General features: G+C 43.6%; 1 protein-coding gene across 2 annotated transcripts in view; it reads left to right on the forward strand.

The window, feature by feature from the left end:
- The first annotated feature begins 3260 nt into the window (after window positions 1–3260).
- The window catches only part of PMM1 (phosphomannomutase 1), a 43175-nt gene continuing 19527 nt past the window's right edge, over window positions 3261–26908 (forward strand). Inside the window, exons 1-4 of one of the 2 annotated variants that reach the window (XR_008844858.1) lie at window positions 3261–3602; window positions 21028–21145; window positions 23786–23862; window positions 26001–26092. Coding sequence is in view for 1 of the 2 variants with exons in the window: in XM_056523846.1 (XP_056379821.1) it covers window positions 3528–3602; window positions 21028–21145; window positions 23786–23862; window positions 26001–26092 (362 nt within the window). In the remaining variant the exon portion in view is untranslated. The remainder of the gene's footprint in view (window positions 3603–21027; window positions 21146–23785; window positions 23863–26000; window positions 26093–26908) is intronic. The other variant, XM_056523846.1, reaches the window with a different exon arrangement.

Below are 26908 nucleotides of genomic sequence, written 5' to 3' on the forward strand. Positions count from 1 at the left end.
GGGTATACACGCGCACACACGCACGCACCCTCATTTTACCATGGATATTTGGGTAAAAAACTTTTTTTACCCAAATATCCTTGGTAAAATGAGGGTGCGTGTTATAGGCCGGTGCGTGGTATACCCCGATAAATACGGTACTTATTTTCTACCATAATATGCAAATACATTCTTTAAAAATAAGACTGTGATTTTATGGATTTTTTTTTCTCATGATGTCTCTCATAGTTGAGGTGTACCTATGATGAAAATTACAGGCCTCTCTCTTCTTTTTAAGTGGGAGAACTTGCACAATTGGTGGCTGACTAAATACTTTTTTTTGCCCCACTGTACATATTGTAATACAATAACATTTATTACAATAATAAAATACAATGCACAAACACAAGTACAATAAGTGTGAAAGATTAAATGACGGACTGATATAGAGGGAGAGAGGACAATCTGCTATTGTTTAAGTGTACCCCAATCCATTTGTTTGCTGCCTTGTTTTATGTTTATAACAAGTGTATACAACATAATAAGGTATCTTGAGGTTCCACAAGCTGTAAATCATTTAATCCTCTTCTGCTTTAACCTCATGTAAATCCCTCACTGATATGAGGCTTACTGAGCCAACGGGACTAGGTCATTAACCTTTAAATAAGCATGCTCGCTCTAACATAGAAAAGTTAAAAAGATAAACTCAAAACCTAAACATAATTCCGCAAATCTGCCCTCTTTGGCTTGGTGCAGAAATGGCACGGAATTTGAAGAGGAAATCAGGAGAATCAGGAAATGCTGTGGAGAAAGTTCAGCCATTTTGGCACTTGATCTGCATGAATATCAATTGTGCCTTAAAGGGGTACTCCGTGGAACTAAATCTACAGCCTATCCTTTCCCTTTCATTAACCGATTTTATTGTCTAAATATCATTCATTAGCTACATAGAACAGTTTCCCCTCTTTGGTTGTCACTTACATGCATGAAGTGAGGGAATTACATCATCCAGCCATCCATTCTGTCCCTGTCCAAATCCCTCTCTGAAAGCAGCCCCCATCCTCCGGAGAGATACAGACCATGTTGTTTCTGCCCTGTACTGATGAGTCATGCTCTCTTTAGTGCTGAGACCTGGGAGGTGTGTGCAGCCTAGGCCAATCACACACTAAACATCTCTCTGCTGCTTAGAGCAGGCGGGTGGGGGCTGCTCTCAGAGTGAGCTGGATGGTAGAGCAGAGCTACATTGATTTGCTGGTAGATGTAGAAAGGATGGCAAAGAATATCAAGCAGCCAGAGAAGACAACAGGAGCCACAGGAGTCATGCATACCAGGTAGGATAGTTTACAGAGAACATATCCAGGTAGTGTGCTGTACTACCTGTAGGCCCTGTCAGGTTGAGTCCCTCAGTGACCTGTTGTCTCCACCTGTTGTCTCCCTGTTGGTTATAAAGGTGTGTATGTCACTTTAAATGCTTAGACAGGATCCCTATGTATAGTTTGTATAGAGGACCTGTGGGAGGTCTCAAGGACCTGTGTGTAAGCTGTCACATGTTATGTTATGCAGTCACAAGATTTGTTGTCACATGTACTCCCAGAGGGCACCAGCTTAACCTATGACCCACAGCTTGACCAATGGGCTTTAGTCCAGCCCCCACTATATAAAGGGGCGGCAATTACAATTCTCTTTCTTCCATCTAAGTCTTTGAGGCAGCAGCTACCAGAGGACTCAGGGCAAGTGTTCAGTATCTGGAAGGCCACAAAGCTACAAGTCTCTCCAGTAAGTCTCAAGTCTATGTCTGCTGTCACTACAAGTTGTCAAGTCCTGCATATGGTCAAGTCTAATTACAAGTCAAGTTTATTATAAGTATTGGTCCAGCAAGCTGCGAGGTCCTCTGGGTCCTGACCACATCTCTGGGAATTCTGGCCATAGCTGTGAAGATAATTCCATCTGTCTTCTACTCAGTAAAACCTCCGTTTGACCATAACTGGTTGTGGACTTTCCTTCACTACTAGCAATTGGCATAGCGGGGAATCCGGGCCGGGCGTGTGGTGTTCCGGAACCTGAAAACCACACTGGCGTCACAAACACATAAGGGTTAATACCATCCGACCCTCGGGGTTAATAACATCAGATCTCACCATTTACACCACCACACCCATGGTCCTGCCATTACACCCGGTGGGTTACCACACACACACGTATGTTATATATATATATATATATATATATATATATATATATATATATATATATATATATATATATATATATATACACACACACACACTTCCCTGGGGTACCCCTTTAAACTTTAAAATAAAGTCCTATTGACCTCAATAGGTTTTTACCTGCGGATTTCGCCAGAAGAATAAACATTCTCTTTTCTTTAGCGGAATACCATTCTGCGTCGAAATTTTGTCTGTGTGTGAACAGAACAAAAAAAACATTAAAGCCACCGGAACTTTAATTCAAGGCGGAATTGGAGCAGAATACTGGTGCGATATTACTGGAGTAAAATCCTCAGTGTGAACATGCCCTAATTGCTATGGAGGTTCTTTCCTACAAGATTCTGTATTAGGGTGCGTTCACACCACGTTTTGTACATACGGGTGCCGGATTCGGCGGGGGGGGGGGGGCAAACCGGGTGCTCCCGTACCCCGACCGGATCAGCCCGTGACTCCATTTACTTTAATGAGCCGACCGGAGTCAAACGGTGACTGCGGTCGGCTCAGTTTTGACCCGTATGCGGTTTTGGACCGGACCTAAAACTGTAGTATACGGGGTACGGGAGCGCCCGTATGTACAAAATGTGGTGTGAATGCACCCTTAATGCCTTCCATACTCAGCTCAGTGGGGGAGATTTATGAAAACCTGTCCAGAGAAAAAGTTGCTGAGTTGCCCATAGCAACCAATCAGATCGCTGCTTTCATTTTTCAGAGGCCTTTTCAAAAAATGAAAGAAGCAATCTGATTGGTTGCTATGGGCAACTCTGCAACTTCTCCTCTGGACAGGTTTTCATAAATCTCCCCCAGTATTCTTTTAGTACAGAGTTTCCCAATCGGCGTGTCTCCAGCTGTTGCAAAACTACAACTCCCAGCATGCTCGGACAGCCAAAGGCTGCCCGGGCATGCTGGGAGTTGTAGTTTTGCAACAGCTGGAGGCACAACGGTTGGGAAATACTGCTCTAGTATTATATTAGTAGGCTAGTGTTATATACTGTTTGCTTGCAAGCGAGCTTTGTGTATGTGTCTGTGTTAGTTTTATGTTTGTGCATACAGTAGGTGTAGGGTCATAGGCCTCTCCGCTCATAACCCTTGACCTAGTTGGCTTTGGTGTTTTTCTTCTAACATGCTGCAGGAACTAGAAGTCCAGTGCTACGTGATCTGTATCTTGTTTGCCACCACCATCTGACTATCAGGCAGCTTTACAATTGGCCAGCGGCGCTACAACACCTCCCATCATCCTGAACCAGCCTCCAACACTCCCACCCACCCCCCTCCTATTTCCATTCATTGCACAGCGTAGCGGCCTCTGCAAATGGAGAGGCAATGGCAGATACAAGGAGCCAGAGAGACATTCTGTGTCTTTTCGACGTGGATGGGACATTAACCCCTGCGCGAGAGGTAGGTGCTAAACGTATAGACCGTAGTACGTACCCATAACTAAAAGTACAATAAGGCGTAACCTATCCTAACAAAATCCGCTATATAGTTGCCGTGACGTTGTTGTCGGAACCTTGTTGACATGACATAGTTACATAGTTAGTACGGTTGAAAAAAAAAACACACGTCCTTCAAGTTCAACCAAGGACACGGCAACATTTCTGTACAGATCATAGATAAGAACGTACGTGAAGAACTGTCATTGCATCCGGAATTAATAATTATATATATATATATATATATATATATATATATATATCGTAGTTTGGCGTAGCCGTATTAGTCCAGTAATGCAGATGTAAAATCATAGGATGAATATAAAAGATAAGAAGGTAAGTGAAGAACTGTCATTGCATCCGGAATTAATAATAAATAAATATATATATATATATATATATATATATATATATATATTTTTTTATTAATAGTAGTTTGAGTAGCCGTATTAGTCCAGTAATGCAGATGCAAAATCATAGAATGAATGAATGAATATATAAGATAAGAATGTAAGTGAAGAACTGTCATTGCATCGGGAATTAATAATAACATATATATGTGAGTATATAATGTATATGTATTAATAGTAGTTTGAGTAGCCATATTAGTCCAGTAATGCAGATGCAAAATCATAGAACGTTGCAGAATGTTATATATATAATTTTATTTTTTATATATTTATTCAATAATATAAAGTATTTAACAAGACAATATCTGACTCAATATGAAGTATTCTCCAAACACATTCACCACTTCAGATCTCGTCATTGTGTAATACTCGACTTCCTAAACTTCCTGTAAAGCGGCAAAAATTTGCATCTGTGCGACATCCGCAAAATGCAACTCCATTTCCGGTGTACTAAAACTGCGCATCTATGACGCTGTTAGTCTTAGCCATCACAGCATGCTGTGAGTTGTAGTTTTGCAACAGCTGGAGGCACCCTAATTGGGAAACACTGTCCTATAGTATATGTCAAGCCTGTGTTTCCCAACCAGGGTGCCTCCAGTTGTTGCAAAACTACAACTCCCAGCATGCCCGGACAGCCTTTGGCTGTCCGTGCATGCTGAAAGTTGCAGTTTTGCAACAGCTGCAGGCACTCTGGTTGGGAAACACTGTGTGTGACCAAAAGACTCATCATCTGGCTAGTGCAAGTGAGAAGTCAACTAGATATCCACAGCCATCCTATAGACCAGGGGTATTCAACTATTTTTAGTGAGGGTCCACTTATCCATGTCTGCCATCCGGTGAAGGTCCGAGCTGAATGCTAAGGCCTGGTTCACAAATAGTGTCCTCAGTGCCATGAAGGAAAGGGTAAACGTGCAACTGAAGTGTGGAGGATGTATGACCTGAATACTGCTACACACTGTACCCCTGATTATAATACTGCCGCACACTGTGACCCTAAATATAAAACTGCCACACACTGTACCCCTGATATATTACTGCCACACACTGTACCCCCTGAATATAATACTGCTACAAACTGTACCCCTGGTATATTACTGCCACACACTGTACCCCTGAATATAATACTGCCACACACTGTACCCCCTGAATATAATACTGCTACAAACTCTACCCCTGGTATATTACTGCCACACACTGTACCCCTGAATATAATACTGCCACACACTGTGAACCTGAATATAAAACTGCCATACACTGTACCCCTGGTATATTGCTGCCACACACTGTACCCCCTGAATATAATACTGCCACACACTGTACCACTAAAAATTATTCTGCCACACACTGTACCCCCTGAATATAATACTGCCACACACTGTACCCCCTGAATATAATACTGCCACACACTGGGCCCCTGGTATATTACTGCCACACTCTATTCCCCTGCAATATTACTGCCACACGATATTCTCCTGCAATATTACTGCCACACGCTATGCCCCCAAATACTTTTCCACAAACAATGTGCCCTGTACAGACCAATTTTACCTCTGTGCCCCCAGAATTAATGATGCCACTGTGCCCCAGAGTTATTTATGCCACTGTGCCCCCAGAATTAATGATTCCAATGTTATGCACAAAATTAATGATGCTGCTGTGCCCCCAGAATTAGTGATGCCACTGTGCCCCCAGAATTAGTGATGCCACTGTGCCCCCAGAATTAGTGATGCCACTGTGCCCCCAGAATTAGTGATGCCACTGTGCCCCGAGAATTAGAGATGCCACTGTGCCCCTAGAATTAGTGATTCCACTGTGCTCCCAGAATTAGTGATGCCACTGTGCTCCCAGAATTAGTGATGCCACTGTTCCCCCAGAATTAGTGATGCCGCTGTGCTCCCAAAATTAGTGATGCCACTGTGCCCCTAGAATTAGTGATGCCTCTGTGTTCCCAGAATTAGTGATGCCACTGTGCTCCCAGAATTAGTGATGCCGCTGTGCCCCCAGAATTAGTGATGCCACTGTGCTCCCAGAATTAGTGATGCCACTGTTCCCCCAGAATTAGTGATGCCGCTGTGCTCCCAAAATTAGTGATGCCACTGTGCCCCTAGAATTAGTGATGCCACTGTGCTCCCAGAATTAGTGATGCCACTGTGCTCCCAGAATTAGTGATGCCGCTGTGCCCCCAGAATTAGTGATGCCACTGTGCTCCCAGAATTAGTGATGCCACTGTGCCCCCAGAATTAGTGATGCCGCTGTGCTCCCAGAATTAGTGATGCACCTGTGCCCCCAGAATTAGTGATGCCGCTGTTCCCTCAGAATTAATGATGCCGCTTTGCCCCCAAAATTAATGATGCCGCTTTGCCCCCAGAATTAATGATTCTGCTTTGCCCCCAGAATTAATGATTCCGCTTTGCCCCCAGAATTAATGATTCCGCTTTGCCCCCAGAATTAATGATGCCGCTTTGCCCCCAGAATTTATGATGCCGCTTTGCCCCCAGAATTAATGATGCTGCTTTGCCCCCAGAATTAATGATGCAGCTTTGCCTCCAGAATTAATGATTCCGCTTTTCCCCCAGAATTAATGATGCCGCTGTGCCACAGAATTAATGATGCCGCTGTGCCCCCAGAATGAAGGATGTCACTGTGCCCTTACATGAACTTTGCCACTGTGACTCTCCAGCTGTTGCAAACTACAACAACCATCATGCACAGACAGAAGGTCATGATGGGACCTGTAGCTCTACAACGACTGGAGTCACAGGTGGGGGAACACAAATTTGTACCTGAGAGCTTGGCTTCTGTCCCAGGTCCCGCGCTGCTCTGGCATCTTCTAGTCAGGCCTGTCCAGAGCAGTTGATGCAGGCAGTGCTAATCGCGCTGACTGCATCATAGGAGAAGCGCAGGGCAGCCGGGCAGGGAACACAGTGCTACCTCGCTCCGGGCCGCGGCTATTCATTTGTGTCTGTGTCTTAAATACACCTATACAAATAAATGAGGGGAGATCCGGCCAGAGGTCCAGATGAATGGCGTCCGCCGTCCGCCAGTTGATTACCCCTGCTATAGACCAATGGTCTCCAAACTGTAGACCTCCAGATGTGGAAAAACTACAATTCGCATTTGCTGTCCGGACATGTCTGGAGTTGTCAGGAGGTTCACAGTTTGGAAACCACTAATATAGACTCTTCTGAAAAAGCTTTAAAGGGGTACTCCAGAGGAATAATAAAGTTTTCAAATCAACTGGTGCTAGAAAGTTAAACAGATTTGTAAATTAAAAGTAAAAAAATTAAAAGAAAGAAAATTGTGTAGCTCACCTAGGATATAAGATCTAGTACTCGAGGTTAACGGTGTTGCCTTCACCCTAAAAGGCCTAAAGCTATGTAGTATTGTAGATATGTAATTACCAGTCCTCTTAAGTACTAAAAGTAAGATTATAGAATAATGAAAAATAGAGAAAAAGGTTAGGAGATGATGATATAAGTATATAATGTTTATTATATGTAATCTGCCTTCACCTCAGCAGGGACCTTGCATAAGGTGAACGGCAATCTAAAACACTTTGTAAATTGTGGCAGTAAAATTGTATCATTAAAATAAGACAATATAAAGAAAATGTAAAAAATCTAAAATATGCTTGTTGCACTTAATCCGTTGGTGATATAGTTCATATATCTATGAATTGTAATTGTCCGTAGGTGATATAGGTGCACTTATTACATTCAGTTCAAGATTATTTGCACCGATAATCAATACAGCGCTCTTCTAATACAGCGCGATATACTAAGACTTATTCATACAAGTTAAAGAACTGTTTTTGCAAGAACTGTTTCTGCAAATAATCTTGAACTGAATGTAATAAGTGCACCTATATCACCTACGGACAATTACAATTCATAGATATACGAACTATATCACCAACGGATTAAGTGCAACAAGCATATTTTAGATTTGTAAATTACTTTTATTTAAAAATCCTTAACGTTACAATACTTATCAGCTGCTGTATGCTCCAGAGGAAGTTGAGTTGTTCTTTTCAATCTGACCACTGTGCTCTCTGCTGCCACCTCTGTCCGTTTTAGGAACTGTCCAGAGCAGGAGAGGTTTGTTGTGAGGATTTGCTTGTACTCTGGACAGTTCCTGACATGGACATAGGTGGCAGCAGAGAGCACTGTGGTCAGACTGGAAAGAACAACACAACTTCCTCTGGAGCATACAGCAGCATTTACAAAACTTTCTGGCAACAGTCGATTTGAAAACATTTTGTTTCCTCTGGAGTACCCCTTTAAATCTGTTTGCACTGGGCAACTCCTCCACTTTTCACATGTACCAGTCTAGATATATTTCCCCCCTTGTGCAGACTGGAAACCAATATCTACTCCAAAAGTATAAATGTAGCATAAAAGCATAAATCTAAAAAATAAATGTAGATCCATCATGGCACGAGCTGTAAATTATATTCTACTATTATATGTAGTTTGAACACAGTAAGAGCGGTTTTATTAGGCCTCTATAAATTGGTCACCAGCACTTATTAATGATAATTTCATCCCGACAATATTTCATGCAGTGTTAGGGTGGGTTCACACTCCGATTGTAGTGTACGGGTGCCGTATACCACGGTTTTTGGTCCGGTCAGAAAACTGTATACGGGGCAAAAATGAGCCCACTGGAGTCAGCGTTTAACTTCGGTCGGCTCATTGAAATGAATGGGGTTTGGGTCAGATCCGGCTGGGTATACAGGAGCAGCCGGTTTTCGCTCCTCCCAACCGGATCCGGGACCCGTAGTGTGAACCCACCCTCACTCCCATAAAATGCCTGCCTCGGATTGCAGGTTTATAGATAACATACTGGAGCAGCAGAACAAAAGCAAAGGTCAAAAGAGCCATGTCCTGGGGAGGTAAATACAAAAATATAATGTTACAATAAGAACTCAGGACAGACTAATAGCTGGGGGTAAGAAGCTGAAATTCCTTCCAGTGCAGCGGACATGTTACTGCAGATTGCATCCAATTATATAGATAGATGCTTGGACAAAGTTTGTGTGGCCAAAGTGATCTTGTCTCTGACCCCCCCCCAATACACACGCATGCTCGGATCAGCCAAGTGTGCATGTGTTCTGAACTGACTTATTCCCAGAGAACAAAAGGCAACTGAAATTCTACAGTCCTGAGCCCCTTCTCCCCATGATGTCATTTGTCCCATACACAGAGCAGAGCTTTCCAAAGTTTTAATGTTGGTGACACCATTTTTAGACGTACACAGTTTGATGACACACTCCTTGCCGTACCGCTAATTGCACGTGATCACATGATGTGTCCTACGACGCACATCATTTTACCAGTATCAGCATTACAACTGTGGCTGCTACCCCCCTGGGCCACTTCATGCCTCCCTTCATCACCCCCTGTGCCACTTCATCCCCCCTTTATCCCTCTGTGTCATTTCCTTCCTCCCTCGGTCCCCTGCTGTGCCACTTCATCCCCTCCCCCATGCCATTTCATTCTTACCTGGCCTCAGTCAGGCTCTGGCAGCCCCAGGTGCATGGTTGGTGTTCCAGCAGGTCTGACGAGCGACATCCTCCTGCACCGCACTGATGAGTCCTCCTACTTCGCTCCTTGGCGTGACATCAGGGGCATCACAAATGTGACTGTCTGTTCAAGATCAGCAGCACGGACATGAGAGGAAGGGGTGTGGCGTGATGTCATGTCCATGTCTCCGAACCCAGCATTCGGAACGAAAAGTTTAGAATGCCGGGTGGCGTGCAGAAGTTTAATAGAGAGTACCCAGCGGCCGGAACCCCGTGATCAGACATCTGATCCCCTATCCTTTGGATAGGGGATAGGGTGTCTAGGGGCAGAGTACCCCTTTAAGAACATTGAGCAGCAGTGGCTGTTGTTGTGGGACAAAACGGTCCAGAAGCACACCTGGGACCGTCTGGCATACACTAATGTGTCACCTAGTTCCGCCAAAATTGTCAGGTTCTGCCAACAATTATTTAATGTGTATGGCCAGCTTAAGGGAAGGTTCACTTGCCACTTTTTTGTCAAAAACCACAGTGTCACCTTGAAAAACCTTATTACCTTTGAGTCCAATGAGAGACGATGAATTATGCAGAAAAGAAGTGACTTCAGTGCTGGAATGCTTCGGAAGGATCCGTGCTTATCTTATGGCTAAATGGTTGTGTTGTGAGTCCACCATGATGCTGCTGCTTTCTTTCTGTGAAATGGCTATTTCTTGTTGGAGTTCCTTTCCTCCAACTACAAGTCCCAGAATCCCTTGTTTGTAAGTGTGAGGTCACTTTTCTCCTTCCCACACATCATCCACCCTATCAATTGCAGCACACCTGAACTGCCATGCATGTCTGCTGTGTTTGAAGCTACAATTCCCTGCAATCCTGTGGGGAATGACCCCACCCCAACCCAGCGGTCGCTCCACCCATTGAAGCACTACCATGCTCCCTTTCAACACCTGACTAGTAATGTAATTAGGGCTGGACGGTATACCGGTTCATACCGAATACCGAAATTTTTGTGCTGCATGATATGAATTTTTACCCATACCGCAATACCGGTTTGGCCCCTCCCCCCTCAGGAATGAATGAATTATCAGCCGCAGCGCGCTGTCCCCACATCGGGGAACTAATCATATGTGAGTTGCGGCCGCCGGCGCTGATACTCTATACCAGTGGTCTACAACCTCCAGATGTTGCAAAACTACAACTCCCAGCATGCCCGGACAGCAGTTGGCTGTCCGGACATGCTGGGAGTTGTAGTTTTGCAACATCTGGAGGGCCGCAGGTTGAAGACTACTGCTCTATACTATATCCTTGTGCCCGGGCTGCAAAAGGTAAACAAAATAAACTTTAACTCACCTTCACCGTCGGTCCGGACCTGCTTCCTGGAGAAGTGAACGTCAGACAGCCATCAGCCTATCACTGGCCGCAGCGATGTTCCGCCTCAGCCGGTGATAGGTTGAGCGCACTGTCATGTAAGAAGCCGGCTTCTTACATGACAGTGGGCTCAGCCTATCACCGGCCAAGGCAGAACATTGCTGCGGCCAGTGATAGGCTGACGGCTGTCCGACGTTCACGTCCCCAGCGTAAGACCGACGTTGGACATGCGTTAGCTTATTTTTGGGATACAGTATAGAGTGTCAGCGCAGGTTGCCGCAACATACAGGACAAGGAGGGCAGCGCTTGCGGTTGACGTAAGTAGTACCCCGACAGGGGCAGCCCAGCTGGGCTAATAATTAATTTTGGGGGGGGGGGACAGGGAGGGAGGGGGAATACCGTTATATACCGTAGAACTGCCATAAGTAAAAAAAAAAATACAGTGATTCACATATTTGGCCATACCGCCCAGCCCTAGATGTAATGTCTTGGGCCTCACTGCAACCTGGGAAAAGCTGAGGCAACACTCATTTTGTATGCTGCTACACAATGAACATTGGGGCAAAGATCACATAAGAATTGTGAGGCCAACCATCAAAACACAGGTACAGACACTTTATTATAAACTACACTTATTCCACAGCCCCTGTAGCACAGTCAAATAAAATAAAAATCCCAGAATACCCCTTTAAAAATATTTTTTAGGAATGGCCAAAATTTCTAGAAATCTGGGAATTCCATTCCTAAGTATTATTTTAGTGAAGAACAGTGTTTCTTAATTAGTCTGTTTTAGAAATGACACAGGAGATATGGATATTAAAATGTGTCCCATTGTCGCCTCTTGCACACGTAGAACCATGTAAATCACTGGCTCATAAGCGTAATCCCTAGTCAAACAGCAAACTGATAGCACAGCGCCATTAAGCCAAGAATACAGTGATATAGCACATCATTTCCCATCATGGATCACAGATTTTTATATGCAATTACAGACTGATATTCTGCATGACTTACCCTAGCGGAGAACCGAAAGGAAGTGCTATGTAGAAGACACATACTAGTACTTTCACATTAAAAACTAAATGTTGTTTTTCTTTGTTCCATTAAAGCACTGTTTCCCAACCAGGTTGCCTCCAGCTGTTGCAAAATTGCAACTACCATCAAGCTCGGACAGCCTTTGGCTGTCCAGGCATGCTGGGAGTTGTAGTTTTGCAACCGCTGGAGGCACCCTGGTTAGGAAACAGTGCATTAACCCCTTAAGGACTGAGCCCTTTATTGCAATTCTGACCACTGTCACTTTATGCATTAATAACTCTGGGATGCTTTTACCATTTATTCTGATTACGAGATTCTGTCAGACACCTGTGGGGCGTAAATGCTCACTGTACCCCTTATTACATTACGTGAGGGGTGTAGTTTCCAAAATGGGGTCACATGTGGGGGGGGGTCCATTGTTCTGGCACTATGGGGGCTTTGTAAACACACAGGGCCTTCAATTCTGGACACATTTTCTCTCCAAAAGCCCAATGGCGCTCCTTTTCTGAGCATTGTAGTTCGCCCGCAGAGCACTTTACATCCACATATGGGGTATGCTCTTACTCAGAAGAAATGGGGTTACAAATGTTGGGAGACTTTTTTTCTTATTTTCCATTGTGAAAATGAAAAATTTAGGGTAACACCAGCATTTTAGTAAAAAAAAAATGTTTTCTCATTTTCCCATCCAACTTTAACGAAAATTTGTCAAACACCTGTGGGGTGTTAAGGCTCACTATACCTTTTATCTTCTGTGAGGGGTGTAGTTTCCAAAATGTGGTCACACGTGGGTATTTATTTTTTTGCGTGTATGTCAGAACTGTGCAAATCACCAATTTAGGCCTCAAATGTACATAGTGCGCTCTCACTCCTGAGCCTTGTTGTGCGCCCGCAGAGCATTTTACGCCCACATATGGGGTATTTCCGTACTCAGGAGAAATTGTGTTACAAATTTTGGGGGTCTTTTTTTCCTTTCACCTCTTGTGAAAATAAAAAGTATGGGGCAACACCAGCATGTTAGTGTAAAAAAATATATATTTTTTTTATACTAACATGCTGGTGTAGACCCCAACTTTTCCTTTTTATAAGGGGTAAAAAGAGAAAAAGCCCCCCAAAATTTGTAATTCAATTGCTCCCGAGTACGAAAATACCCCATATGTGGCCCTAAACTATTTCCTTGAAATACGACAGGGCTCCGAAGTTAGAGAGCCATGCACATTTGAGGACTAAATTAGGGATTGCATAGGGGTGGACATAGGGGTATTCTATGCCAGTGATTCCCAAACAGGGTGCCTCCAGCTGTTGCTAAACTCCCAGCATGCCTGGACAGTCAGTGGCTGTCCGGAAATGCTGGGAGTTGTTGTCTTGCAACAGCCGGAGGCTCCGATTTGGAAACCCTGCCGTACGATACGTTTTTCATTTTTATTGGGGGGACAGTGTAAGGGGGTGTATATGTAGTGTTTTACCCTTTATTATGTGTTAGTGTAGCGTAGTGTTTTTAGGGTACATTCGCACAGGCGGAGGTTTACACGGAGTTTCCCGCTAGGAGTTTGAGCAGGAAACTTACTGTAAACCTGCCCGTGTGAATGTACCTTGCACCCATGGGGGGGGGGGGCAAAGTAGTCTGGGCAGAACGGGGGAACTGTCCTGTGACTGGCGGTTAATTACCAGCGGTGGCGAATGGCGGCGGCAACCGAACTTTAAACCCACCTCCGATCTGCTATTGGTCGGTCGCTTTTGACCGACCAAAAGGGGGCATAGGAGGGGTGGCACCCCTGCCACCTCACTCCTATTCCTTCAGGGTGGACACCCCCAACCGGCTAGCGGCGGGGACCGAAATTCCCACGGGCATACCTGTACACCCTCAGTCCTTAAGCGGTTAAAGCATACCTGTCATATTACAGAAAATAAACAACGCATATATATGTTACTCACTAGGTCATGCAGATGCTTTACATGTATTTTTTATGTGTCAGCTTCAGTATTCGGCTCACAAATCCATCTGTTCTGCTGCTCACTTATCCTGACATCCACTGCTCAGGAAGGGGCATGTCCGAGGCAAGCACTGAGCCCGCCCTCAATCACCATGCAATCACTTCCTCCCTGAGTCTGCTGTGCTGGTCCTTTTCATTCAATCACTACAGGCTGCTCTGTAATCCCCTCTTCTCTGTGTTCATTCTACAGTCGGATAGGACAGGAGTGAGCACAGAGGACTGCTAGTCCCACCCTCACTTACTGGACTCTGTCCACAGCCTGTACTCCAGCTGAGACAAATATGATGCTGCAGCTGGACAGGATTATGTTTTGGATGGTATGGGGGCCCTTAGTGGTCTTTCTTATAAGCCATGAGTTCTATTAAAAAGGATATAAGATTTTCTTATGAAGCGTATTAGAAAGGTTAATGTTTTGTCAAGATGGACAACATATAAAAAGTTTTTGATTCCAACAGTGGCCATTTAAAGTAAATAACATGCAGTTAGGTATGGGGGGAGGGGGTCAGGGTTGTCGAGGGATTTGCACAATTTTGTGCAACTTTTGAAAAGTCGCTGATGATCATCCGCTGTCAAGACATGCGAAACTACACCCACTCAACACGCCCCCTGGTGCACACAGTGCAAATAACATGTGAGCCAGCAGAAAGTTGCATAAGAAATACAGCAAACACAGATTACCTGTCTACATTGGCCATTTTCGCTATGTTTAGAGGTGCACATGTCTTCGTAAATAACCCCCTATGACTTTGCATAGCCCATACAGGAGCCTGAGGATAGGCCATCCATTTTTAAAGCCCAGATAACCTGTTTAAGAATGGTCACTAAAGGGTTAAAAAAGTGTAGGCAGCTGCGCTTTGAATACAGTTATGACTGCAAGATTGTGACCTATATTACAGTTATGACTGCAAGATTGTGACCTATATTAGCCAAATGTAAACCAGTAACACACTTTTTCCCTAAATCTGGTCATATAATGCAATATTTGACAGAATCTAAGGTGTGGGCATTTATTATATAATGGCCCTTTTATTGTTCCATAATGGTGAACTAAGATAAGCCATAATGGATTGAATGAGCTACAGGCAATAGCAACACAATAAAATTGTTACATGATCACCGGTCTATAAAGTGAGAAGGTGCTGTGACCAGGAATCCTCTGCTCACCCGCGTCGCAGTGACGCCCAACCTTTGGACTGTTCTTTACTTTGTTTTTGTTATTCTCGGTGTTATCTGGTGAAGGTGTGGTCACATACTATACACAGGTGCCGAGTGGCAAAACATCACATAAAGTAATTTTTTTACCACAATTATGACATCTGAGCTCTGGTAATATTTCCATATAAATGTATGGATACATTTATATAGTATACATCTATACTTTATACATGATTTGTGTGATTTAGTGATTTATAGCCTTTTCACCATATTTTTTGTACGGGCCATTTATCACATACATATATATATATATATATATATATATATATATATATACTGTATGTATTGTGATGACTCGCTCTTGCAGACAGGTGCGGTTGCAGTAGAGGCACGGAAACAGGACTTTTCATATCAAATTTCAGTGTTTTATTCACACTTGGCAAACAGTCTTAAATGCAGAACAAAGGAAAAAGTAACAAAAATCCACCTGCATTCCTTAAGTGTTTGTTCACACCTGAGTCCATGCCATGCAGCATCAAGCAAGTCTTTTCCAAGTCTCCAAGTAGTCTGCTCATCAGCATCAGCTTCCACACTCTCAAGGAAGATCTCCACACTCAGCTCTCTCTGGCAGTGTGAGCTGCAACATGCAAAATCTCCCTCAGCTGGTGAGGCAGCCTAGCTTTAAGGCCAACAAAAGGCGGCCTGGATTGTGGGGAATGGCCCCCACCCAACACTTGACCATTCCCAGTAAGAGCCGTCCCGGATTGGCTTTCCAGCCATATTACAGCAACAGTGTCAGTCTGCATCACAGCACAGACACTGTACAATTATCGGCTCTTAGTTCACCAAGGCCAGGAGCCTTGGTGACACATACCGACCATCAACCACAATGCCCTTCACCTTCTCACAGTGTATATGTATATATATACAGTGATCCCTCAACTTACAATGGCCTCAACATACAATAGTTTCAACATACAATGGTCTTTTCTGGACCATTGTAACTTGAAACCAGACTCAACATACAATGGTACCGACAGTCCAGATCTGTGAAATGTGTCACAACTGGAGGAACTGACCAATCAGAATGGGCATTTCACCTCTATTACTGAAGTACATGCACTGACTGGTGTCTGGTAGCGCCCCCTACAGTACAGGGAGGAACTACAAGTTCTGTACTACTCCTTACCTGTGCCAGGGTTGGCTGCTCCTTTGGACACCAAGTAAGGGTGGCTCCATTTGGGACACTGTGTGTACTGTATAGGATGCTATAAGAAGCTCCTGTTCTCTACATAAACCATTGTTTCCCAACTAGGGTGCCTCCAGCTGTTGCAAAACTACAACTCCCAGCATGCCCGGACAGCCAACGGCTGTCCGGGCATGCTGGGAGTTGTAGTTTTGCAACAGCTGGAGGCACCCTGGTTGGAAAACACTGACATATACAGTGATTTACAGCTTCCAGCAGCTCTTTCTTACTTTTATATGTAAGGATTTGCTTTATCTATATTAGTTATCTACTTATTTTTCTTTAATCCTCACTTTTTCCTATTTTTGGATGACATTTTGGGGCTTCAGAACCAATTACCAGGTTTCCATAGAGTTATGGTCTCAACATACAATGGTTTCAACATACAATGGTCATCCTGGAACCGATTAATATTGTAACTTGAGGGACCACTGTGTGTATATGTATGTATATATATATATATATATATATATATATATATATATATATATATATATTTAAACCCTCACCCCTTATGCGAGGGTAGGGGTTTTTCTCTGAAGTCCCATGAAATGTCTATGGGACTTCCGGTACATCTCATGATCACGTTACTCTCGGGCTGCAGAGATTGCATCAGTTTTATCAGTTTTTTAACATCAGTTGTCAGCCATGTGGGATTTAGGTTCAAAGGGGGTACCCTTGTGCCCCTTTGTGACGTGACGACATGCCACCCCTCTATTCATGTCTATGGGAGGGGACGTCCAGAGTAGATGAAAATCCCCATAGCAAACATATGCTGCTCTGAACAGTTCCTAAAATGGACAGAGATGTCAGCAGAGAGCTCTGTGTTCCAAAAAGAAAAGAATTCCCTCTGTAGTATTCAGCAACTAATAAGTACTGGAAGGATTAAGATTTTTAATAGAAGTGATTTACAAATCTGTTTAACTTTCTGGCACCAGTTGATTAAAAAAAAAAAAATTTAAAAAAAGTTTTCCACCATAGTACCCCTTTAACCTGTGGTTCCTAATCCGGCTAGTGTTCTGTTCTTTGCTAAGTTTGCTCTGATTCTGATTTCTCTTACTCATAGGGTAGGTCCTGTGCACTTAGCTCGGGTACTGACCCTCACCCAGTTGGGATCCTCTATGTAGAATGGATCATCCAAATAGATAGGAAAAAAGGGACAAGAGTATTGACAGCAGATGTGTCTGTTTTTCGGTTAAAAGGCTTCTCCACCTTTACAAACCTATTTTATGTACATTCAAAAATTAAGCCACTTTGCTAAATATGTGGATTAAAAATATTCTACCGTTTTTTGTTTTTACAGCTTCTATGCAGACTATGCGTCTCCATGGTAACAGACAACAACAAAAACTTTGTGTAGTCTGATCCTTTGGTCATATTCTTTCCCACATATTGCCAGATATACACTAGAACAAGTAGGGGACAAATGAAAGAAGGTATAAAGCTCTGTCCACGTGTGTGTGCTGGAGGTTTCTATTGCAGATTCTGTCATATTTGATAAATGGTTCAGCAAGCAGCACTGTCCTTCTGGTCAAATGGATGGACAACACAATGGGGGAGATTTATCAAGACCCGTGCAGAGGAAAAGTTGCCCATAGCAACCAATCAGATCGCTTCTTTTGTTTTCCAGAGACCTTTTTTAAAAAAAAAATGAAAGAAGCGATCTGATTGGTTGCTATGGGCAACTGGTCAACTTTTCCTCTGGACAGGTTTTGATAAATCTCCCCCAATGTAACCAAAGCGGGCCGTTGGGTGCCACTGGTGTCATGTGATCAAAAGTTTTACTCCTCTTATGGCGGAACAAAAGTCACAACCAGAGAGGTGACGGTAATAATACACAGCACAGCGTATGTTTGCTTTCTGTTACCTTGGAGACATATTGTCTACACAGGAGCTGGAGAAACAAAACGATAGGAAGTTTTTAATCAAGACCTACTGCAAGGTTGCTTCATATTTTAAGATTTATTGAGGCAATTAAAAAATGGTAGTGAAGATATACAGAGCCTTTAATATTCTGATGAGTATCATTGTCTAAGTATGTAGAAGTAGCGGTTTGGACTGATCGTAAAATACTTTATTGACTTCTGAGCAATTGTGTGAAACACCGCCTACTGTTGCCGATAGATATTCTAGTACCTTGAGTAGAAGCAGAACATTCCGTTTCCGAATGACTCGAAGGCTACATGTGTGACGTGAATGCTGAATAGCTGCGCAGGGTTCACATATAATGGGAGGGCATGAGGTCAGTGCAGGGTAACCTCAGCCTAGGAATAGAACAATTCCATAAAAATACAAAGTAACTGAATAGTCAGGGGTTAAATATTGTTTGTTTTCTCATAAAAAGAGGGCGGTAAGGTTCTTTTTTTTATATTGTGGTCCATATTTATCAATGTGTCTGAGACCAAAATTTGCAGACTTCCATGTTATTCCATTGAGCAGGAATACATCGGACATATGAGTGTGGTGGCCCAGTACAGGAGGTGTTCCTGCTGTCCTGTCAGGCAGCCTCCTTCAGTGTCATCAAGGCCCCCTGCACTTGTTTCCCCATTGTAAATATGTTTTACCATGTAAAGTGTTATAAAATGTAATGTTGCTTTAGGAGTTATACCATATGATATGTCATGTGATTGTTACCCAGGAGGTACCAGTGACCAGGTGATCCCAAGAGTGACCTATGGGCTCCCTGCTAGTCTCCCCCATATAAGCCCTGGGTGGAGCTTCTCTCTCTCTCTTTGAGCTCTGTTCTTCTGCTGAGGTCCAGTGCAGTCGCCTAGTGTGGGTGTCCAGAGTGTTGGAGACCTCAAAGTCAAGTCCTGCAGTCACCATCAAGTCAAGTAAGAAAAAGCCACAGCTTTATGTGTCAAGTCAAGTCAGTCCCTGTCATCTGTCAAGTCAGCATGGTCTGCATGCAATTGTCCAGTCCTACTACAAGTCCCAGCAAGCCCTTAAAGGACATCTGCAACGTTACAAACACTTATCCCCTATCCTCAAGATAGGGGATAAGTGTTTGATCGCCGGGGGTCCGAACGCTGGGGCCCCCCGGCGATCTCCTGTACGGGGCCGCGGCTCTCCCGTGCAGGGGGCATGCCAGCCGCAGCATGACGTTGCGGCCGGCACGCCTCCTCCATACATCTCTATGGGAGAGGCGGGGAGGCAGTATTCGTGCCTCCCCGCATCCCCCATAGAACTGTATGGGGACAAGGAGGAGACGGGGCGCTTATGGCGGCGCCCCGTTAGGGAGATCAGGGGGGGGTCCCAGCGGTCGGACCCCCCGCGATCAAACACTTATCCCCTATCCTGTGGATAGGGGATAAGTGTAATGCAGCTGCAGTTGTCCTTTAAGGTCTCTGCATCACTGGTCATGGTCACCTCCGTGGGCCCTTGCTGAACTGTATAGACTTTACTAACTTTCTACCCTCAGTAAATCTACTGTTATCCGTAACTTGGCGTCGGAGTCTTTATTGCCCCTGTGCCTAGCCCAGGATCCAGTGGTTATAGGCTAAACCATGCCCTGGCGTCACAAATACAAGGGGTTAATACCATCTGCCCTTAGGGTAACAGCATCTGCCCTGCACCACAAACCCCGCCACCACATAAGTCAGGGACTCCTCCCTTCATATATGTCTGACAAACAATGCTTAATTCGGTGACCCAGGGGAGGACATCGTGATGGACCGCCTGCTGATACAAGTGGAAAAATCACGCTTATGTTCACAGGTTGCCACCTGGTCGGTATTTTACCAGCACAGCTGGTATTTTGGCCACCTTGCTGTTATTTTTATATTAGAAATGCCGGCAATGCAATGGCGGGTATTTATCCAACCAACCCTCCAATTCCCAGAATGTTGCGCCATATACTATACCAGTGTTTCCCAACCAGAGTGCCTCCAGCTCATGCTGGGAGTTGTAGTTTTGCAACAGCTGGAGGCAACCCTGGTTGGGAAACATTGACTTATACTATATACTACTATAAAGTCCAACATGCTGGGAGTTGTAGTTCTTGTTTGGACAGCTGCTGAGCCAAAGTCTGTATCAAGGCATGCTAGGAGTTGTAGTTAATAACTAACTGCAACTCCCGAATTTAATTAAAAAAAGCGATCAAAAAGTTACATCAAAGCACAAATTGTTCTGTCAAAAACTTCAGATCGGGGCGCAAAAAATGAGCCCTCATACAGGCCCGTATAAGGTGAAATAAAAAAGTTATAGGGGTCAGAATAGGACAAAATGTCCCCCGTATATGTGTAGCCTTTGATTTTACGCATGTATAATTATGCAAATTAGCATGGGCGGTATTTTTTTTTTGCAAGAAAGGTGGCAACCCTAGTCACAGATGGCTAGAGTGGACAATTTGGCCTAAAGTGTCCCCTTAGAGCCACTACAAATGTGAAGGGTGAGGGGCTGGACTGAGGGTATATAGTTTATATCCCCTGAGGCGCTATCTGGTGATGACGTCCCGGCTGCTGGTGTGTAGAAGGCGTGTTATGTTACGTGTGCAGTGTATATTAAGACACCAGGAGTCAAGATTTAGAAGATAAAGAAAAAATGTAGAATAAATATCAGTACCAGAAGGAAACAATATGCTTATTTTGTATATGTATTTATAGCTGCTGTTTAGGGATTATGATTGAAAACATTTTACTAAACTTTTGAATTCTTTTCTCCAACAGAAAGTGGACCCTGAGGTGGACCTGTTTATAAAGAAGCTCCGGCGAAGGGTAAAGATTGGTGTGGTGGGTGGATCCGATTACTCAAAGATTGCTGAGCAGCTTGGAGATGGAGATGAAGGTAATTTAAACCTTGGAGCTCACAAACACAATTGTTGGATCTGCGCCCAAGGTTTCAGTTAGACGCTATCTAAAGCAATGGACATGACTAGTTAGTTATATGCAGTGACTTTAGGGGCACACTTTGGTAGGGGATGTGGGGGAAGGAGTCTCCTGTTGTCTGGAATTTTTAAGTGTCAAAGAGGAGGCTGGAATGCCTCCTTGCTTCCCCTACCATACCTGTCCCTGCTTGATTGACAGTCAGTTGGAAGCCAAGCTCTGTTTCCAAATCTCTTTTTTTGCTGTGCATACAAATTGTGTGCAGGTGTAAGATTTGGAAACAGGGCTTGGCTTCCAGCTGAAGCAGGGACAGTGATTTTAGTGTGAGCAAGGAGGCTTTTCAGCCCTCAGCACATCAGTGGCCTGGAACGCCTTATTGACAATTAGCACCATAAAAGTAAAGTATTTTTCTATAATATAGTAACACAAACAGATATACAAACGGTACCATGTGTATTGTTGCCTTTTTAATATTTACCTTTAATATTTGTGCAGGGCTTAGTCTGAATGACTTGAATTCTGTGGTGTTATTCTTACACAATACATTGTAATCAGCTCATCTAGATGTGTCCACAACCAGCTCACTGACTGGCTCCAGTAGGTACCAGCAGAATGGTGACTCACGATGAGTATTTGTTAAATTTCTCCTTCTAATATCTGTGTGTAGTATATGCACAAAGAATAGTATATATACAAAGAAACTGCTTTGCTATGATGTAATATCTACATATCTGTCATAAAAAATAGTGATGAGCGGCATTGGCCATATTCGAATTCGCGATATTTTGCGAATATATGGATGAATATTCCTCCTATATTCGCTAAATTCACATATTCGATATATTCGTGGTTATTTTAGCTTTGCGTAAATGTGTATGCACATGCGGATAACTATCCATCCATCTATCTATATCCTAATATTCTTGGTCTATACAGAAGTGATAATGGGTCTATGACATTTTTCATTTTGAATATTGTCATGTCATATTCGCGAATATCGTCACTATCTACCTATCTAATTTTAGTGACGATATTCGCGAATATGAGGATATTTGCGAATATTCGCATATTCTCATATTCGCTCTCCAGTCTAATACAGTAAATAGTATAGGAGCCTTCTTTAGACCACAAGCTGGAAGCAGGGAGGGATGAGATCACTGTGATGTGTTCTGTGGGGAAAAAAAATTACGAATATTCGTAATTGCGAATATATAGCTCTATATTCACCATTTTCGCGAATATGTGAAATTCGTGATAAACGATTTGCGAATATTCACGCTTAACACTAATAAAAATGAATTATTAGTGGGCTAGTTACAAAAATCAATAGTACTGTGTATGAAAACAATTAGACACACTGTGGTGGCCCAGTACAGGAGTTGCACCCCTGTACCCTTGCTGTCCTGTCAGGCGGACTCTATTGCGGTGTCCCCCGAGTCCCTCTTTACCCTATGCATGTATATGGTTAATTATATCTTATATTGTGTATTGTATTATATATAATTTTATGTGCCTTTAAATAATGTTGTCAAATGTTGTAACCAAGGAAGCTACCAGTGATCACGTGACTTATTGGGGGGCCTATGGGACCCCTCCAGAGTCTCCCCCATATAAAACCTGGGAGGAACTAGCTAGCCAATTTTATTGCATGCTGAGGAATAGTGAAGTCTAGTCCTGAGAGAGTGTCTGGAGTCCTGAGGAGGCCTAAAGCCTACCACGCAGCCACGCTTCCACAAATCCAGTCCCCCACAGGTGAACGTCAACACCTGGTAAGCTACATACGAGGTGAAGTCAGTCAAGATCAGTCTATGCAAAGTCAGCGTCGGCATGCAGCAAATTGTCCAAATCCACTAAAAGTCCCAGTGAGCCCCAAAGTCTCTGAAGTCACTGGTCACCTCCTTGGGCCTAACTGAGCTGTCAAGACTATTACACCGGTCTACCTCTGTAAAGCTGCCATTGTTCTGTAACTTGGCATTGGAGTCATTATTTGCCCCCGCACCTAGCCCAGGACCCAGTGGTATACTTTCGGGTGGTGTAGAGGTTAAACCATGCCCTGGCATCACGAACACAAGGGGTTAATGTAATCTGCCTCCAGGGTAATAACATCTGCCCTCATCACACCCTCACCACAACTTCATAACAGAAAATAAACCTTGGGCAAAGCTAAAGCAAAACACGTGTGTTGGGGCAATGTAAATATGGTCTGCTCTGTACAATGTTATAGGTTTTTTCTTTATACATGTCCTGTGATAAATGTGATTTTCTAACTACTATAGGTGTTCCTCCCTGTTTTTCTTATTTGCTCCCTCTTACTAAAGTGTGGGCACTGTAGGCTTTCAGCACCTTTACTAAAGGGGGTATTTTGCTCATACATGTCTGGGTTGTATTTACTCTTTTTTTTCTTGAATGTGCCTTTTTCCGTAATGTTTTAAAAAATGTTTTCAATAAAAAGCTTATACTTTCTGATACACATGCATTGATTGTATGAGTACTATAATGTGTATATTCTTTCTTTGTTTTGGTATAACTACATATCTCTCATAGTTTTATATATTGCTACTTGATTAGAACAATGATCATTTGTATCTTCTCTTCCATGTAGTAATTCAGAAATTTGATTATGTATTTGCTGAGAATGGAACAGTTCAGTACAAAGATGGGCAGCTCCTGTCAAGACAGGTAAGAGCACAAGGTATTGACTTTCCAGGTATTGATTATGATTTCGGTATGCTGAAATTTACATGTATGTATTCATTCATGTTTCCTATTCAGATCTCTTTAACCCCTTCCAGCTTCATGTCGTACATTAACATCATGGGACATCTCCCTGCAAATTATAGTAAATCTATAGCATAGTGGTGGTGCGGACACGAGTTGTGTCTGACCCATCGCTTGAGGGTGCCGGATGTATTATAAAGCTGTCACCCCGATCCACTGGCTGGGATCAGTGATAACTCTAATACTGGCTGTTTAACTTCCTAGATGCTGCAAGCAATGCTGGCGAAGGCATCTAAGTGGTTACAGAGAAAGAGGGTGTTACCTATGTTACTCCAATGTGCCTCTCCCCATTCCCATGACATGCTTTCATGGCAGCCAGGTCTTTATTACACCCTGCTAATCTGTATTAAAATCTATTATGCCTATATACATATCACGGTCATACATAAGTATAAAAAATAAATATGTATGTTTCAAAAGTTTATTACAAATTAACACATAATTAGTATTGTTGTATTCATATTGATCCAAACTATAAAAATTATCAAATTCTGTAACCCACAAGGTAGACACCATAAAAAATACACTGAAATTCAATGCCAAAATCGTTATTTTTTTTCGTTTTTTTTTTATCCAGCCTTCTAAAAATCGGAATAAATAGGGATATTAAATGTCAATGAAAACAAATAACCCTGCTAAAGCCCTCACATAATGAGTTAAGGAGTTATAAATAAGTCTAAATGTATGATCCTTTCTCTGATTTATCTCCAAATTTGGAAAATGTATTGATAAAAGACACAGCCAACTGTATAATGACAAGATATACAACTTTCTAATATACTTTTGGGGTAGGGTCACACGGAGCGGATCCGCAGCGTATTTTGCGCTGCGGATCCGCTGATGATTGTCTGCTCGTAGCAGCAATCCTCCAATATGAGCAGACACATGAGCTTGAAAGAAGCAATCTGATTGGTTGCTATTGGTAACTCAGCAACTCTTCCTCTTGACAGGTTTTGAATAATCTCCCCCACAGTGTTCTGCAAGTCGCCACACACATGCACAATGTACTCGCACCCATCGTGGCTGTTGTCTGCCTAGCTCAGGGAGCAGGGGAGTGACCAAATGTCTGTGAGTACACTGCGCATGCGTGCAGCGACTCGCAGATCTGTGTGTCTGCTCGTAGCAGAGGACACTACGAACTACGACACTACGAGCGGGGAGGCACTGTAGGGTCTGTCATCGGCGGATCCGCAGCTTAAAATCCATTTCGTGTGACCTTACCCTTACTGTGTTTTAAAGGGGTTCCCCCACAGTAACTACTTATCCCCTTGTTAAGGGGAAAGGGGATTAGTAACAGATCATGGGCGTACCACTGCTGGGAAGCTCCATGTTCTCTAGAAAGGGGGACTCCAATTATGACACATGCGCTCACTGCTTTATTCATTTTACATGAAAGCCACCAAAGATTGCCGAGTACAGTGCTAAAAAAAACTACAATTAAACTGCAAAATGAGAACAGAGACAAACATTCGCCTAGATGATTGCGTAGACCAGTGTTTTCCAAGCAGGGTGCCTCCAGCTGTTGCAAAACTACAACTGCCAGCATGCCTATAATATTATAATATATATAAAATTAAAATGGTTTCATCTACTGACAGCAAAAACCTGAAATGACGAAACACAAAAGGATATGAGGAAGTTGCAGAACATGTTATCACACAGTGATTAAGCCTTATTTGCATTAAACAATACAACAAATTGCCTCTCGCTAACTGCGCATCATAAGGCGCTCTTACGTGTTCAGGTTATGATCAGGTTGGTGCAGGTTTTAAGGTGCAGTTCTGAAGCTAAAAACCAGAAGTGAACTAGAAAACGAGGAGCGGTTGTATCTCTGTTTTTATATATATATTTAGCCTTCTATCATGATTCACACCTAGTTTTGGCTTCAAAAACCGAATCACAAAACCTGACCTTGTAAGAGTGCCCTAAATACAAGTTGCACTAATATTCAATTAGATAGGATTCTTCTTTTATTTTATGGTGTAATAAATCTGTCAGGTTTGCCGGTAACACATTGACCTACCTGTGTGTTTTTCTAGGCCATTCAGAATCACCTTGGGGAGGAGCTGCTGCAGGACCTCATAAATTTCTGTCTCAGCTACATAGCGATGCTCAAGCTGCCTAAGAAACGGTAATGATCGCTTAGTGTCACAGTCATGTATCAGACTCTCTACACCAGAAAAATGGGGCAAAACAGCTTCGCTTCAAACTGACTGCAGCTAAAGGCTACATGGTGTGGCCCCAGCCTATAGCTAATGGTGTGGCCCCAGCCTATAGCTAATGGTGTGGCCCCAGCCTATAGCTAATGGTGTGGCCCCAGCCTATAGCTAATGGTGTGGCCCCAGCCTATAGCTAATGGTGTGGCCCCAGCCTATAGCTAATGGTGTGGCCCCAGCCTATAGCTAATGGTGTGGCCCCAGCCTATAGCTAATGGTGTGGCCCCAGCTTATAGCTAATGGTGTGGCCCCAGCCTATAGCTAATGGTGTGGCCCCAGCCTATAGCTAATGGTGTGGCCCCAGCCTATAGCTAATGGTGTGGCCCCAGCCTATAGCTAATGGTGTGGCCCCAGCCTATAGCTAATGGTGTGGCCCCAGCCTATAGCTAATGGTGTGGCCCCAGCCTATAGCTAATGGTGTGGCCCCAGCCTATAGCTAATGGCGTGGCCCCAGCCTATAGCTAATGGCGTAGCCCCAGCCTATAGCTAATGGCGTGGCCCCAGCCTATAGCTAATGGCGTGGCCCCAGCCTATAGCTAATGGCGTGGCCCCAGCCTATAGCTAATGGCGTGGCCCCAGCCTATAGCTAATGGCGTGGCCCCAGCCTATAGCTAATGGCGTGGCCCCAGCCTATAGCTAATGGCGTGGCCCCAGCCTATAGCTAATGGCGTGGCCCCAGCCTATAGCTAATGGCGTGGCCCCAGCCTATAGCTAATGGCGTGGCCCCAGCC

This window comes from Hyla sarda, chromosome 6, assembly GCF_029499605.1.
Source record: "Hyla sarda isolate aHylSar1 chromosome 6, aHylSar1.hap1, whole genome shotgun sequence".
NCBI classification, from domain to species: Eukaryota; Metazoa; Chordata; class Amphibia; order Anura; family Hylidae; genus Hyla; species Hyla sarda.